Source organism: Scophthalmus maximus, chromosome 17 (assembly GCF_022379125.1).
Source record: "Scophthalmus maximus strain ysfricsl-2021 chromosome 17, ASM2237912v1, whole genome shotgun sequence".
In the NCBI taxonomy this organism is placed as follows: domain Eukaryota; kingdom Metazoa; phylum Chordata; class Actinopteri; order Pleuronectiformes; family Scophthalmidae; genus Scophthalmus; species Scophthalmus maximus.
The window spans coordinates 16,687,501-16,705,172 of record NC_061531.1 but is presented as its reverse complement, the minus strand read 5'-3'; the positions used below and the strand labels follow the sequence as shown (position 1 = coordinate 16,705,172).

The 17,672-nt window shown below is 51.5% G+C and overlaps 1 protein-coding gene across 1 annotated transcript in view; it reads left to right on the top strand.

The window, feature by feature from the left end:
* The first annotated feature begins 467 nt into the window (after window positions 1-467).
* syt3 (synaptotagmin III) overlaps window positions 468-17,672 on the top strand; it is a 32,864-nt gene continuing 15,659 nt past the window's right edge. Inside the window, exons 1-6 of the mRNA XM_035616354.2 lie at window positions 468-768; window positions 5,550-5,826; window positions 7,536-7,963; window positions 11,991-12,386; window positions 13,881-13,983; window positions 14,575-14,751. Of these exons, the coding sequence (XP_035472247.1) occupies window positions 7,813-7,963; window positions 11,991-12,386; window positions 13,881-13,983; window positions 14,575-14,751 (827 nt within the window). The 5' untranslated portion in view covers window positions 468-768; window positions 5,550-5,826; window positions 7,536-7,812. The remainder of the gene's footprint in view (window positions 769-5,549; window positions 5,827-7,535; window positions 7,964-11,990; window positions 12,387-13,880; window positions 13,984-14,574; window positions 14,752-17,672) is intronic.

Below are 17,672 nucleotides of genomic sequence, written 5' to 3'. Positions count from 1 at the left end.
GCACCTTCAGGAGTATCATTAATCTAATCAAAGCTCTAATAAGACCAAACAAAATCCGGGGGCCCTTCTCACCCACCCTCCAGGCTGAGAATGGCCATTACCCTCCACTCCGCCATCCCCTGATCTCCCCCCTGCACCCCTCACACACACACACACACACACACACACACACACACACACACACACACACACACACCCTCCCCTCTGCATGCTCCACATACATCAGTATGTCTTTAGCACTGGCCGGGCTGTGGAGGCAGAGAGAGAGAAGCCAGTGTATTAGTATTCAGAGCACAGGGAGGAAAAATAGAAGAGTGAGCAAGAGAGAGAGAGAGAGAGAGAGAGAGAGGGAGAGAGGGAGAGAGAGAGAGGGGATAGTGAAATAGAGAGCTGGAAAAAACACAAGGAGGGGGGGGGGGATATAAGAGAGGAACACGGGAAACGGGAGGGAAAAGAGGGGAGGGGAGAGATATTGTTCATTTCTCCCTCTCAGTCTACAAATCCCGGTTGCGGGGCTCATTGCTCTGTGCGTCTCGGAGAGAGGGAGGGAGAGAGAGAGAGAGAGAGAGAGAGAGAGAGAGAGAGAGAGAGAGGGAGAGAGAGAGAGAGGGAGAGAGAGAGAGAGGGAGAGAGGGGCAGAGAGAAAGAGAAAGAGGGCGGAATGCCCCTTTACAAGCGTCGCATCTGACTAAAACAGCGGAGAGGCTCGTAAATCGGGACATTGGACAGACAGAGAGGGAGGGAGGCGGTGGCTTCTGCAACGCCAAGGTAAGATAGACATTGCCCTTCCTCTTCTTCTTCTTCTTCTCCTCCTCCTGTGTGTGTGTGTGTGTGTGTGTGTGTGTGTACCCGAGCATCCTCGATGTGTGCGTTTTTTATTCGCATCGAGATGCCTCCTCCGATCCTGCATCCCGCAAACCAGGGCTCTGCACGAATCCTGTGCCCTAAATCTCGCAGCCTGAGTCTGTTTTCCATCAATATTTCATGTGTGTTATTTGTGCGTCTCGCTGCCTTTTAACAATTATTGTTTGCATCCTGCCATCGGTGGGTAACGTGTTCCGAGCATATATATATATATATATATATATGCATCCCACTATATATATATATATATATATATATATATATATATATATATATATAGTGGGATGCATGTTGTGAGGAGGCAGGCAGCCTATATACACGGATGGGTCGGGGTGCACCAGCCCATGTAACGGATACAGTAACGGGCTCGTGTCTACACAGTGTATCAACGGCAGCTTTCCTCACCGATGATGATTTAACTTTTCCTTTTTTCTTTTCTTCACCCCCCCCGGCAAACGCGATCAGATATTAGCCGAACAGACAGTGGAGGTGCGCGCACGAGCACGCACGAAACACACAGACGACAGGTTGGCGTGCGTAAGACGTGCGTAATCCCCGCGCCACCCACACCCCACCCCACCCCATCCCATCCCATCCCATCCCACTCCCCCCAGAACCATCAAAGGCACAGTCCCTTTGGCTACCCACCACAGAGAGACCATATTTATGCAATTGGTCCAAAAAAACCCCAACCCACTGAGACACACTGACTCACCGACAGTGTCTGTGATAGGTGAAAAATGAAGTGAGGGCGGCCGTTGTCTGTCTCTCTCTGTGTGTGTGTGTGTGTGTGTGTGTGTGTGTGTGTGTGTGTGATATCACACTCCCCTGTCTCTAAATAGGTCCCAGCTCCACTGGCTGTGCAGGAGACGGGAAAGAGCAGCACCGGTGTCTCAGGGTTCTCCCCTGGCCACTCGCTCTCCGTTTCCTGTCTCATTTTATAGATAATTTAGACACTCGCAGCGCCAACAGGCCCGGCGTGGCGGAAATCTGTGAGAGCACTGAGTGGCACACCTTCCGACATGTGTGAATGTGCGATAGAAATAGGTTGGAGATAAAAGGAAGACGGTCGCCGCTGGTGTGAAGTGAGCCGATGTTTGATTGCATGTTTATCGAGATATATGGTCTTGAACAGACATAACGGCCCCCACCCCCCTTCTCTTCTACCTTGTGTTATTTATTTGCTGAAAGGGTGTCCAGGAGCTATTATAGGACACGCTAAATTGGAACAACCTCGAGGCTGAGGCCCAGCAAAGCTATTACCTCTAGTCAATAGACATTAATATCCCCCACGTTCAATCTTGGCCTCATACGCCGGCGTCTCTGTCCCGGGCAGAAACGCTGTACTGCTCCAGTGGAGTAACCAGAACGACGGGCCGTAGTAGCCCTTTCTCTGTTTAGCCCCGTGCATCAATCCGTCACAGGCGAACGAGCAGCGCCGAGCGATGATAGCACCCTGTCAGGCAGACGTGGCCGTGGCCCCCCGAAAGGAAGTGATGCGAAACAAAACGGGAGGATGTGCCAGCGCCGGCGGAGGAGAGGTCATGACCTCCACGAGTCGGGTTGATCGCCCCGGCAAATGGCGAATGATCTAAGGGGTACATGGGTACATCGATCCGAGGTGGTCCACAACATGACGCGGCCCAGCGGGGCACAGGCAGAGCGGACAGCATCAAAGTCTGGAACAGAGAGGAGCGGGTCGCCGGGGCCAAGTCGCCTGTCTGCGGAGGAATATTGTGAATAATGGCGACGCATGAAAGCACAGCACACGGGAAGTGTGAAATTCGCTTAAACACTTAGGCACATTGGAAAACCTCGAAACTAGGAAAGAAAGAAAAACACATTCAGAGCAAGGATGAGAGGTTCAATTAAAGATGACTTCCAGGTACACATGGAAACAAAAGAAAGAGCGTGGCGGCAGATAAGGGGACTTGAAAGCAGGTTCAATGAGATGCGACTGAAACATCCTATTAGGTGTATCCAATGGATTAGTCTCCTTTGTCGACAGAAGCATTACGCTCGCACACACACACACGCACAAAAAGGGTCTGACTGTTCTCCGTTACCATTTTGTAATTATGAAAGTGTTCGTAAACAATTTGACTATACGCATTGGAGGCCGCGATGATGATGATGATGATGATGATGATGATGATGATGATGATGATATGGGGTTGCAATAGATCACAGGGTTGTGGTGAGCATCTTCTCGCTCGGCAGACAGCGGCATTTCAAAAAGAAAAGAACGCCTTATCACTGTAATTCCCGAACCCGGCTGAGGTGCGTGATTCATCCCCCAGAGACAGATTCCCCGGACTGATTTCAGATTTCCAGGCGCGCGCTCTCTAACACGAGCCTTGTGACTGGACAAAACCCGCCCGCGGGGCTTTTTGTCAAATTCACATTCGCCCTGCTCGAGGATTCTTCGTTTGTTTGTGCACATATTTTATTTTATCTTATTTTATTTTTTGGGGGCAGGAAATTCTGGGCAAGGGAAAAAACCGCTGGAATTCTTGTATGAGGAATGTTGAGCCCCCCCAAAAAAACAACCCCCCCCCCTTCCAAAAAAAAAGAGAGGGAGTGCATTCTCTATGAGATACATATTTATTGTTGTACGCCCCGGCAATAAGAAATAGGAGCACTTGGATTGTGCTTCCCTCACTCTAACTTGTATTGGATTTTTTTTTTTTGGGGGGGGGGGGGGATTTTATTCTCCCTGCCTCTGTGCAAACACACACAAAAAAGAGATCCCTTCATCATAACGGAGAGAACAAACATGAACGCCTCATCTGCTTTATCGCCTGCACGCTAGATTGGGGACGCAACGTTCAAAATTAGACGTTCAAGCCGATGCACTTAAGTGATTGAGAGGAGGGGCCGGCCGGGGGCTCGGTGTCCGGCTCAAGGACACCTGCGCGGGGGGTTGAACTCGCAGCCTCTCTCTGACCCTCGTATTCCCTCAGATTCAAGTGTGTATCCACTCCTTGTTTCTGGTGTTTTTTCGTCTTTCGACACATTTAGCTCACGACCTGACTGAGCGGCTTCTCTCTTACCGGCTGCCGCGTGTCACTTATTCCCCTTAACACGCCATATAGTGCAACTAGGACGGTGACCTTGCATGCAGGCCCCCGTCCCATCCGCCCAGTCGGACAGTGACCTTACTGGTGCGAGTGGTCGGTGTTGCGGCGCATTACTTCGCCCGGGAGTATTGATCCCAGGCGGAGCAGCCAGTCAATGGAGCGTCTGTGGCAGGTTCAGTGTTTTGCTCTCCACAAGTGCACTTGGAATGTGTGTTCCCGGGCACGACGCCGTCCTGAGCGGAACCATTCGCCATCACGTGTCTGGAGACGTATTAATCGGTCAATAACCAGCCTCTGTAAATATTTAGCGTCCTCAAACCCCTGGATCACCGTTGTTGCTGCGTCACCATCGCCACCAGCCTTTCTCTTCCCCCTACCGCCCCCCCCCCCGGCCCGTCTGTACTCTAATTTCTTTCCCTCCCTCTTTATCTGTCTCGCCACCAATTTAACGTCAGCATCTCTCCTCTCCCTCCCTCTCCCTCTCCGTCTCCCTCTTCCTCCCCCTCCGTCTCTCCCGTCCATTCCTTCCGTCAGATGCTGTCGCTGGCATTTGAGGCGGCCAGTTTTGTGCCAGACAACCATTGTTCAGATTGAGATATGCTGGGTTTTAAAGTCACTCAGACAGATTTAGTATCTTAATGGGAGAGAGTGAAGGACGGGGTGGGGGGGGGGCTTTTGATCCGCTAATTCGGGGGATTAAGATTCTGCAACAGGGCGATGTTGCGATGGACAGATGAATGGACTCCGCACTATCCGAGTTCACTTCAGACTGACACGATGCCAGTGTCAGAATCAGTTTCTCACAGGAAACAGAGACGGAGCGAGAGGTGTGTTTCTGCCTTCAGCATACAGAGACAGAAAACTGAAAAAAAAAAAGGGGCGCGGGTTAGTATTTCTCGTGTCGGATCTGGTTTGGGAGTGAAATATGTCTTTGCCTAATGTGGTGATTGATCAACGGCCCGGGAGACGGATGGACACATAGGCGGGACATTGCCAGGGAGGTACCACTCAACGCTCAAAAGACTGACACTGACGTTTCACGGCGCAACATACATCAAATGATCAATAGTCCTCTCCCTGTCGGACGAGGCACCTCGCCTGAGCTATCGGTCCGTCGCTCCACAAGGACAAAACATCTCGGCGGGAGAGTGAGCTGACCTCTCACCGTGAACGTTGTTTTGCCAGTGATTTATGTTCAAACCAGACCGGGTTGCTTGTGCAACACTTCCTGCAACACGTATATTTAATATATATATATATTTTTGTCTTCTTTGCATCCTATCAGTATTATTAGACTCCACTTTGCATGTGACTCACCTCAGTCAAAGTCCCCGGAGCCTCGCAAAGACTGTGAGAAACTGGAGTTTGGGCATTGACCCGCTTTTATTTAGACAGAATGAGTTCAAAAATGAAGACGTAAGAAGTCTAGTTCCTCTCGGATGAAGGGACAGACAGTCAGACTTAATGCAGCTAATTTTATCTCTCATCCAGCCCTCAGAAACGTTCGCGTCCATCTGTGTTTCTTGCTGTTCTTCGTCTCTGCTGCACTTGTCTTGGTGCATCTCATTGATTGATTGATTCTATTTTTTCTTTCTTCCTTTCCAGGTGATGTAAAAAGAGAGTGTCCGCAAATCCGACGGCGACTTCCCATCCTCGCCCGTGTGTGTTGGATGAGTTCCGCCGGGTTCCTGTCGGAGCTACGTGATCTGGTCTTGGAGGCATTGGGAAAATAACGAGCTAAAGGTCGTGCACGCACTGCAGGCATAGCTCCCCCGTTCCTCGGAGACAGATATTTGCGAAGAAAAACTTGTGCATGTAGGGAGTCGCTCGCGGTTTGCAAATTCGCCATGGCCCAGAACCTCGACAGTCAAGCTCAATAAAGGTAAAGACACACAAACCTTGGCTTCACGACATTATTAAAGCCAATGCGATGCTTTGATTTAGGTTGGTCTTTTTTTGTATTCTCCTTCTACAGTTTAAATTGAAATGTGGGGCCGACTCTGTGGCGGCCGCTTTCATCCGAGAGACTTAATCTTGTTATTCTAATCTTGGCATTTTTTTGTGGATTTGGTTTCCCATTTAAAAAAAAAGAAAAAAAAAGAAAATCAAGCATCGCGAAGAAAAGTGCAGCTCGACATTGTGTTTTAGAGGCACAACACAGGAGAGCTAAAAAAAACAAACAAAAAGGATCTAAATTAGGGTAAAGAGTGTTTTGCTTCCTTGAAGTTTCAGGATGAAACCGAAATCATCTCTGCGTCCGCAGGAGAGCGCTGACAACGGGGCTGCGTTGAGTTAGTGTGGCCAAGTATTAGACGGGTGAAATTGAGGCTTTATAAGATGTTGTCGGCCCATTTATAAATTGTGATACTGAATTATTAAGTGGGTGTAATGTGTTTTTAGGTAGGTTTGTTTCTGGAACGCCACGAGGAATCAATACACAACTGTGCACAGCTGTGCCGCGCCACGCAGCTCTAAATGCGCTTCGATTCGTTATACTTTGTTTGTACCTCGAGGGGTAATTTGAGGCTCATTAAGTCATCGGCTTGGTTCGTCCGGCTTGGTTCTTGTTTGCCCAAGTGCCTTTCCCTCAATGTGTCAGGCAAGGTCCTGTTATTCCAGATGATCCGCCATAAGACCGCCATTGTTGTCAACAGTTCTATTCAGGAAGTATTTTATTTAAAGGTGACATGGTCCGCTCATATTCAGGTTCATCCTTTTAATTTGGGTGACCACTTGAACAGGTGAACATGTTTGGATGTTCAGAAAAGGCATCAGTGTTCTCATACTGCCCCATGCCTGCAGCTCCTCCTTTCACCCTCTGCCTGAAACGCCTGGATTTCTTTTAGCCCCGCCCCCTCCCCGATAAACCCCGGTCTGCTGTGATTGGCCAGCTGGCCCCAGCCTGTCGTGCTTGCTCAACTTTTGTTTGCAAACAGCGTGTGAAATGTCACACCGCCTCCACCGGACAAGTGGAGCTTCTCGGGTTGCAGGCGGGGTGACCTCCGAAAGAGCCCAACTGTGACATCACAGTGGGAGAGAAATCGGAAGCAGTTGTTCAGAGGTGCAGCCAGCTCACAACAAAAACAACAGGGTGGTCTTTGTTTTCAGTTTGTGGGCCGGCAGGCTCCACAGATTCACCCATTCATGTGCCCAAACACTGAAAATGTGATTTCTGCATAAAACCTATGTCACCTTTAATTCACATTCATCAAGTGGCCAGCTGGAAAACAGTTTTCCCATAATTTGTGTGAAATGAACCTTTTACCATCTCAGCAAACGCCTCGCTGACTCTTTATCCCCGCACATCAGGATACAAAGCATTTAGACAACGTCCGCAACTAGATCAACTGCTCTCACCTTGCACTCGATGCCAGTCGCGTCCCGTAGACGTGTCGCTCTTCATAGTGTATGCTAAGGCAATATTATGTAGCACTGAAGCCAATGATCTTTCAGGGACACAGCGATGGTTTTGGCATCGGCGTCCACACTTTAATGGGGAAGGTGACCATTCTGCCAAACACTTGATTTGTTCACTTTTTTTGTTCTTACGCTCACACTTGCCAGTTTCCCTCCTCCCTTTATCTGTTTCAGGGAAAGAGAGAGGGGCGGGTGTCGCTCGGTCGTACATGGGCACGTCCGTCTGGTCTCCGTGAACACGCCCAGGACGCCCCCTCCGCAGGGCCCCTGCATCGCCCCCCCTCCTCAGCTCCCCCCGCCGCCGCCGCCGCCGCCCCTCTCAGTTCACGCCTTGCAAAAAGGTGGACGGGCCAACTCTCCGCTCACCCGAGTGCCGTCCGGTGAGGTGAGGGCGGCGTGGGCTGCGCCGTCGTTGGCCGACTGCTGGTGAGAGTGCGATGCGGATTGGAGGATGTCGGGGGACTGGGATGAAGACCTGTGTAAGAAGGCGCTGGTGCTGGTGGAGGAGCTGTGCTTCAACTCCCCGCGGGGCTACAGCCAGAGCGAACGCTGCCAGGAGTTCAGCTACATGCTGAGAGGCCGCAACAGACAGCTGGACACAGGTAACTCGCACGCGCGCCTGGAGCTGCTCGTGCAAGATATGTCGTGAAACATACACCGTTGTTCAACAGTTTGCAAGGTCGGAAACACCTGCCCCGTCCTGGTGTCAAAGGGCAACGTCCTCTCCCGCAGACTTATGTCGTATACTAAGTAGCGATGATGTGAAGAGGTATTGAAGAGAAGTCCGCCGACACCGTCTTGATTGTATATAGAGTTTATTACAAAAAGACCAGCATCGATTACAGGCACTGCAGAACGTGGAGAGTGTCCGGCCAAAAGGACAACCCTCCCGACTCTTCTTGGGGGTTACATTTATAGGCCCATCGTTGGCTTGAGTAGGAACATCTGGTTCGAATCAAGATATGCCATGTGAGACGTAGAAGATAATGTGAGCCACATGTGCTACTCACATTGCACATATTGACAAAAAGACACTACACTTAAAATGCAGTTTCCTCCTTCGCACAGAAACAACAGGCCGTGGTCAGCTTGACTCATGTCATGGCGCGTTCGAACGTGCGCTTGCGCAGCGGAAGACGCGTCGAGACACGTCGAACACGTCTCCCGCCGAATAGGCTGCTCTGCGAGAGAGGAAACCACGTCTCTCACGCCTGCAGGGGGTGAATCGTTGATTCAAAGAGATTTTGGGCTCTCACTGTAACTCCGCGGTTGTGCGTTAACATGCGGGATTTTTTTCCCCCATGATGGTCCGACTCTGAATCGGGCCTTTTTTCCTTCAACGGCAAAACGATTAGCGTTCAGCAACGCTCACGCAAAAAAACCCGACGGAACATTTGTCGCCACGTCTCTTGCGGATAACGCAACATGAGTGCATGCCCGACTTTCAGGTATGTCCAAGGAGCGAGCTCACGTTTAAAGATGCTTAGAGGAACTGTGCACTCGGAACAACAGCCCATGAAATATTCATCTGTTAGATTGAAATGGCATCGGTACCAGTCCCTCCCATTTCTTTTACGAGCCCCAAAAGAGTCTCGGTAGAATTCTAGAGATTGTTATCTCAGAGCTGGGTTACACACACACACACATATAGTTTCTTTTTTTCTCCTTTTTTTTTACCAAACTGTGCAGATGGATCATGCTGCGTTGTGGATGCAGAGTATTGTGTGGGTCTCTCACTGAAGCATTTGGAAAGGCAAGGCGCCGTTGTGCAGATTAGCGCAGGATATCTGTGGCTCAGCGTAGATTAGCCTGGATTGGCTGCGTGTTGCCTCTGGAGATTTGGAACGGCTCTGTTCGAGGCGTCCGCGTCCCCCCTCGCTCACCAGCTGTGATTTCTCCACCCCCCCCCCCCCCCCCCCCCGGTGTTTGCCGACGGAAGCCTCCGAGAGCCCTCCCAGGACCCCGCGGCCTGCCGAGAAGCTGTCAGAGATGTGTTTTGATGTGCGGAGCGACGCACGACTCCCACTGGGCCTTTGCATCTAGCCGCTGATTGACAGGGCGTGCCGGCCCCTCTCCGCGGTGCACTTCGGCGGCCCCTCCGTCCCCACCGCCCACCTACGCTCCCGCTGACTCGCTCTTTATTCTTCGCCGACTAGCAATGGATCTGCGGCCGGATCAGTGCTCGGGAAATACGGCGCAGCGTCTGCCCCGGAGAGAGAGAGACAAATGGAGGAGAGTGCTCCGGCCTCCCGACAGTCCCCGCGCACGTTTGATCACAGCCGCGTCTTATCGCGGCAACCACCCCCCCCCCCCCCCCCCCCCCATCTGCCAACCGCACAACAACCGACTCCCTCGGCCTCCTCGCTGTGTTTTACCCCCTCCGGATCAATACATTAACCTTTCTCATCCTCACAACCCTCCCCTCTTTATGTTTCGCTCTAAATCACTGTCAGGCCGTTCACACGTGCTGTGGCAGTTGGATGGACTGTATCGGTCTCCTCCATCCCTCCTCCCTCCTCCACCTCTGGGGGAAACAAGAAGGGGGAATGAACCCAGTCAGCTTATATGTCCGTTCCCACATGTGCAGCAATCTATTTTCCACCCTCCTTCTCTGTCTCTGCCCGGCCCTGCTGGCCATTCTGCGGTTTGGATCGGCCTTTTTTTTCCTTGCCTCCTATTCTGCTTCATCACCACTGTCCTCTTTCCCCTGATTGTCTTTTCCCCCCAGCTCTGCCGTCTTTGCCCTCTTTTCCTCTCCTTCCACTCCATCACTTTTCCCTCCTCCTGTCTCTCGAGTTTCCATCGTCACATACTGTCTTGCCTCGCTCTCGCCTCGCCCCTTTCCCTCTCTCTTGTTGCTCACGTCCCCTACCCCTTCTCGTTCACCACCGCGACGGATCAATGTCCCCTTCGCCCATCCCCCACCTTGCCCCCCCCCGCCCCATCATATCTTTTGAACAAGTGCTGATTAATGACATACACAGACTGATGAATAATTCACACGAGAGAGAGAGAGAGAGAGGGAGTGAGGAAGGAGAGGCAGAGGAGCGGGGGAGACGGACGAGAGTGTGGGGGGGGGGGGTGACAAACAAAGGCACAGTCGTGGGGGAGAGGAATAAAGTCGGAGCGGGCAGAGGCGGACAGCCTGGGCGAAGGAATGGCAGCGAGGAACGAGGAGGGTGTTCGAGGAGGGTTATGTAGAGGAGAGAGAGGAGGAGAAAGAGAGGGGAGGGGCCACGTGATGATGACGGAAGTGAACCGAAATTCCGGAGGATGAACCGCGGGGCTGGAGGATTGACTGCTGCTGTCTTCGTGTTCCTTTCTGTTCTGCATATAACTTCATTCCCTTGATTTAACAAAAGTGTCCATGTCTTTGTCGGGCCCATAAGGACTCTAGGAACTGGAGTCAACGGAATCTGCGTGAATATTCATGTTCAGGGCCGTGTGCCTACATAGTTCCCTGACTGATAAGATTGGTCAGTTTTTGACTTTTTATTTATTTAATTTTTTTCTACACACCCATCAGATGCTATTTATAAGAGCAGACATCAGACGGTTCAGAATAACGATAGTCTTTGTCTAATTTAATCCTTTTATTTATAAGTGTCCGTGGGGTATTTATAGGGCATTTACGAATTCACGACCTAATCCGTGAATGCGTGTATCACACGCCGGCGTGCCATTTCACACCGCAGAGAGAGACCACACAAAAGTTTCCCCGAGCTCTGGAGTCTGATGTCGACGCTCCTTCATTCCTCCTCACTTTGACGGAGCTGTCCGGCGGTCGGGTGCTGAAACGGCGCTTTTTCCTCCAGTAGCCTACTTTTTCTTTTTTTCCCCATTCGGATGAGTCATACTCCACCCTCGCAAACACCCACATCCCCACCCGCACATCAGCAGCCGCCACTCGCCCGCCCCCCCCCCCCCCCCCACCTCCACCCCACCTCCACCCCACCTCGACACAATCCTTGAGCCGTCACAGATTAAACAGCTCATAAGCATGAGGAAAATGAACAGAGACATCTCCGTAGGGGTGTTGGTGTTTTGTGTCCCCATCCTCTCCTCCTCTCATCCCCTAATAATATCCCCCTCCATCAACGCTTGCCCCCCCCCCCCCCCCCCCCCCCCCCCCCCCCCCCCATTTAAACTCCGGATTTAAATGTGGGCTATGTGAGCAGAGCTACAGGGGCTGGTTGCATATCAGCTCATACCACCACTGCAGCTCCCGTCTCCGGCGCCACAGCGTGCGATCTGTAGACGTGGCTGTTGTGGTGGTGCGGCCGCGCGGTTCGCACTTGATTTGTTGGGCATATGCTCCGCATAATGCTGTGAATGTGTAAATACAGGACACGTACTCGGCGGCGGCGGCGGCGGCATTGGCTCTGTGTTCCTGAGATGATCTTACTGACCACAGGTTTCACATTTGTGGATTTGAGCCTGACGTCGCGACTCCTAATGAAATGGATTCTCTAGATATTCGGCGCATACATTCTATTCCCCGTTCAGGATTAATTGAAGGTTTGACGATCCCTCTGAGACGTTCTTCTGTCTGTGTGAATGAAGGCATGTTACTGAAGCTCTTTCTCTACCTGCCCCCCCCCCCCCCCCCCCCCCCCCGGCCGTCTGTAGAGATCTCTGTCAGCCTGCTGTCGGTCATCGTGACGTTCTGTGGCATCGTCCTCCTCTCCGTCTCCCTCTTCGTCTCATGGAAGCTCTGCTGGCTGCCGTGGCGGGACAAGGAGGGCGGAGGCCTGAGCCTGACGTCGGGGCTGCTGCCCGGAAGCGCCGGCGTCGGCAGCCTGGGCGGCCCCGGCGGGGCGTCGCTCTTGCCCCCGCTGCTGCAGCGGAAGGAGGGCCACTCCTCGTCCTCGCTCTACCCGACCCTGGGCCAGCAGGGCCAGCACCACCCGCACTTCTCTGACCTGGTGGGGCTGGAGAGGGGCGAGGTCGGAAGCGTGGCCGGGGGCCCGCAGGAGACCCAGGAGCATTCCTACCTGGACATGGACTCCTACCCCAACAATGCTGGTGAGAAAGGACAAGGAGCCCGCAGACGTTAGACACCGTTAATCCCAGTCTGACTCTCGGAGTAATGTTAAGCTTCGGCCCATAACTTCGCTTTTTAATACACTCACAAAGCTGAGTTTAATACATTTAACTACATACAGTAAAATTGTTTATCTGTGCTGCGCCACGGTTAATAATGCTGACCGTTATTCTACATATAAATGTGCTTTCTTTCATCAGGGCCACAATCAAGCACTGTAACTTTTTTCTTCTCACTGGCCTAGTCAAGAGAAAAACGTTTTTAGTTAAAACAAATACTGCCCACATTTCCATTAAAGGACTCATTTGTTTGTGCCTTAAAGCTGCATTAATGAACTTTTGGCAGTGCGGTGCAGCTAACGCACACACCCACACACACACACACACACACACACACACAGCGATACGAAGCATGATCGCCTTACGGGGTTGTTGCACGTCTGCAGCCAGGAGACGTCTGGCCAGCGTTGTGGCTTTGCATCGGAGAATGTGACTTTTTTTAGCTGCTCAATGTTTTCACCTTTCTTCACAATTTGTTTTGCTGGTGAGACTGAACCAAACGGCAAACGTGCCCCCCCCCCCCCGTGACAGTGAGCTCGAAAAGCTCTCCAAAGCTGCGGAGTTGGCCTATAATTCTGTTTCGTTCCACATTGCACTCACAGTCATTTGATTTAATCTTGAAAAATGAGGAATACACACTCAGATATGAGCTGCATTAGCTGGTTGGACATGAAGTTAATCCGCAACAATTTGATATTATTCCAAGCAATTGCCAACGATTTGACCCGTCCAGCTCCTCTGAGAGAATCGGCTGCTTTTCTTGGTCTTACATGACATTAATATTTTGGACAAAACTAGACATTTTACTATACCGCGTTGAGCTCAAGGAAAATGTCCACCTGCATTCACTGGCACGTTTCGTTCTTATGGCGTTTCACAGACCAAACAATTAGTCAACAACGGAAGAACGAGTAGATTTAATAATGAATCGAACCCTTATTAGTTGCAGCGCTCGCATAAAAATGATACGTAGCGCGTTGATTAATGTACCGCGACGAGATGCTTCGCAGAAAGCGTGCGTTGGGCGGCGCGGCGGGAATCGGCCACTTCCACTCAACGGTCACCCAACACATATTGTAACAAGAGGCAGTTTTCACAATGGAGCGAGGTTTTTCTCGCCGACGGGCTCGGGGGCCAACGGGCGGTGAGCTGTTCATCGTTCACCGGCTGTCGGCGCCAGTGCAGGTTGTTTATCACCGTTCACAGTCAAATATTTGCGCGCTGTCTTCATTGCAGTCGGATGTCCCCCCCCCACCCCCCCCCCCGTCCTTTCTGCTGTTAAATCAGTGTAATAAAATCGATGAGATCAATGATGCCGGGCCCCTGGGTCACGAAAGGAAAGAGACACACTCTCCTTTTGCCGTTTGAGCCACAGTAGCGGCCGGCTCTCCTCTCGACTGTCCTTTCTTTGTCTAGGAACTCTGAAGCTGAGTACGACGTCGCCGGACGTCCCCAACTCAGAGGGCGGCGCCAACAAGGACCTGCCCAACGCTCACTCCCAGCAGCAGGTCACCCCAAGGTCAGCACAGAGTGTGTGAGTGTGCTGGGTGTGTGTGCGTGCGTGCGAGTGAACTCCAACCCCCAGTCAATGATCGTCAAAGTGAATCCACTGCAATAGGGCATGATTTGAAATGACATGAGAGAGGGTTGTTGTTGTGACCATCTTGGTTCGACGATGTGGCCTTTTATCTTGCGTTTCCCTCTAATGAACACTCTCGCGGTCTGTAAAAGCAAAAACATCGTGGGCTCCTTATTTTGAACCCAATTTGGTTTAATCTTCCAACATCTCTTTCTTCTGCTTTGTTTTTTGGAGACGGATATTTTGGGGATTTCTCTCAAGCACTTAATTCTATGCTATTTGGAACTGACGTTAAGTTGGTTTCGTTGCGGTTGTTTGCTGCAGGCGCTCCATCGCCATATGACCGGCCTTGATTTGAAAGCACTACAATGCGTGCAGGTATAAAAAAAAACCAACTCTTTTGCGAATGCAGTGTCAACAACTGGTAATCCGTGTGTGTGTCCGTGTGTGTGTGTGTGTGTGTGTGTGTGTGTGTGTGCTGTGCTCTCCATGTAATACTCACCCTCCGAGCCCTCGTGCGTCTGTGTTCAGGCCCAAGCCCATGACTCACCAGCTCTCCAGTCCGGATTTCCACGGTGAGGAGAAGGAGCAGGTGACCAGCATCGGGCAGATCAAGCCGGAGCTCTACAGACCCAAGGGCGACCAGGGCGACGGCAAACAGGGCGACAACTGCGGCAAGATCAGCTTCCTCCTGCGCTACGCCTTCAAGTAGGTGTACACCGAGAAAAAAACATGAATGAAAATGCCATTAATAAATCATTTGCGAGATATCAAAGTCCAGCAGCAAGCGGGTCGGACCAGAGATGCTGAGTGAAGGCCCGTTGACTCCGTCCACAGAGCAAGATAGTTATTTTTTTCCTACGTGCAGCTGGAGCACTTGCATTTTTTAAAGACGTGAACTCTCAAAAGTCTAAAATGTTCTTGCAGGCCGTCGCAGAATTTAGATATAGCGGACATCATGTCGTCCTCAGAGTTAGAACAAGAAGAAATGTAGTCGACTTGGACCTAAAGTGACTAAAAGTGGCCTAAAGATGGACAATAGGAGTCTATGGCCATGCTGGCCTGTATGTATGTACTGGCCACGAGTTGGAGTTATTTCAACTTTGTTTTACTGAAAAATCACATTTTATCTGCTTTTTTTTTTTTTTTTACCTGACAGTTAGGGTTTGATCACCATCCTACCCATGAGCCTTTGCTGCCGTTGCCATGGCGGAGAGGCCAGTCGGATCGGCTGAATTGGAGCGGTGACAAATTAAAGAAAAACACTCTGTTGTCACAGTTGAGAGGAAACGTTCAGCGCCGAGTTGAATAATTCACCCACGAGCGACACGGAATTTAAAAGGCGGGCAGATTTAAGATGCAGCTCGTGTCGCGCTCGGCCGTCGCTCGACTCCTCGCCGCTCGTGCTGCCGAGTCATAAGCGCAGTGATTGGACGCCGCTTGCCAAGATGCACCTTGGGAGTCACAGTTAACGTCTGCCTCTGACTTTTTTATGTACACTTTTATGTACCTTCGACTTTTTTTAGCCCCAGAGCTACATATATTCTATCCGCCCCGATATTTCCCGACCGACATTGGCGTCCGCGGAGCCACAGCCGCGGCCTAAAAGGGTGAAAAGAAGGAATAAATAGATAAATCCAGCTCTCTGTGGGAGAATAAGAACCTTCAGAGGAGACCTGGACACTGTCTAATGAATCCCAGCAATTGATGCCTAACTGCCCACACCATCGCTTTGCACGTCTCCGCTGAGTGTTGATGCGTATTTCTTCTCGCCACCGCTTTGATCGCAGCTCCTCAACCGCCGAGTCGGTGGGCCGCGAGCAGACGCCGGCGCTGCCGCGTTTCTTTGTGGCGCAGAGCGCAGAGCGGAGAGCGGAGAGAGGAGGATGCACCTCGGGAACATATCTCTCAGCGTGTTTATCCTCCTCCACTAGACACAACAAGAAAATGGAAAAACCTCAAGTAGAAAATTGAGTTTGTGGCGAGGACTATTGGATTCGTCCTCACACAACATACTGATGGCTCGAGATGTGGCTCGACTACGGCCCTGTGTGTGTGTGTGTGTGTGTGTGTGTGTGTGTGTAGTGGTTGGCACTTTCACCTCACAGCAAGGAGGTTCTGGGTTGGAGTCCCGGTTCAAACCAACCGGGGCCTTTCCGTGTGGAGTTTGCATGTTCTCCCCGTGTGTGCGCGGGTTCTCTCCGGGTTCTCCGGCTTCCTCCCACAGTCCAGAGACATGCAGAATGGGGTCAGGTCCATAGGAGACTCTAAATTGACCATAGGTCATGGATAAAGTGGTAGACGATGGATGGATGGATGGATTTTCCTCCTTTGACGATCCTCCGTGAGAGCTCGGGGGCCACCTAAGTAATTCGGTGGCTGCCTTGTTGTGAGGACTGCGTGGATACCAAAAGTGTGTGCGCACTGTAAAGTTGGGGCGGCTGCGGGCCGTGGCGGGGTGGGGGGTTGTGCAAGCTCAGCTGGCAGTCGCCCATTTCTGCCTGCCCCCGACACGCAGCAACATTACAACGGGGGCGAAAGTGCTGATGGTCAGAAAAGAAGAAAGGGAGCGCGAGGCCGTTTGGGCCATGAATTATATATGGTGAGCCACTTTAAACAGCAGCGCCTGTCAACACATAATAACGGCAGACTGTGTTATGGCCCGAACTACAGACACGGGGAATTAGCAGGAGACTTGTACGTAATGATGAAAACTGTTCACGGGTCCTTTTTTTCTTCCCCCCCCCCCCCTCACCATTCTTTACAGTCGCGGGAGGATTTATGTCGTAGTCGTGTGTCATTGCACTGGAGGGAAATTGTTTCAGTGACAGGAGCAGGACAGGGGCGGCGGCGGAGGGATAAAGAAGAGAGGTTGGAGATGTAAGCTGCGAGAAAGAGTGCGCAGGGTCTTGCGTGGAGATACACACACGGACGGTGCTGTGATGAGATTGGTATGTTAATGTGTGAGAACCCCCCCCCCCGCTGTCGGGGGCAACAGTGGGAACAACAGTGTCAATCTTCCTCAGATCCTCTGGGAAAAGGCATTTCTATTGACATTCCCATTAAAAGCTGACACATCTCCACCGTGGGAATAGCAGCTGGCTCTCGGGCCCGGTCCACCCGGAATAGGGGGCCGTGCATTCTGCTCTGTGCTCGAGCGGTAATAGGTGTGCGTCCTCTGCGGCACGCCTCGGCGGCGGTGTGAAAACCCCCTTGGCTTTTTGTCTCAGACTCGCGTCTCTTTCTCAACAGCGGGACCCGTCGGGCGCAGGAGAAATCTGCAAACCGTTGTCTTTTGTTGTGTCTTTTTGTCCATATATGGAATAAGAGGGGAATATGGGCTTACTTCTCTTCCTTTGGAATGTTATGCAAGGGGTCTTTCAAGGACCCTTACCACTCCTTTACTTGGCCTTGAAAGTTCCACGTCTCACATAGCATAACTTGATTCGAAACCAGGTGTTCCTTATCAAACCAACAATGGGCCTCTACATGTAACCCCCCAAGAAGAGTCGGGAGGGGTTGTCCTTTTGGCCGGACGCTCTCCAAGCTCTGCAGGGCTTGAATCGATGCTGGTCTTTTTGTAATAAACCTTTATATACAATCGAGACGGTGTCGGCGGACTTCTCTTC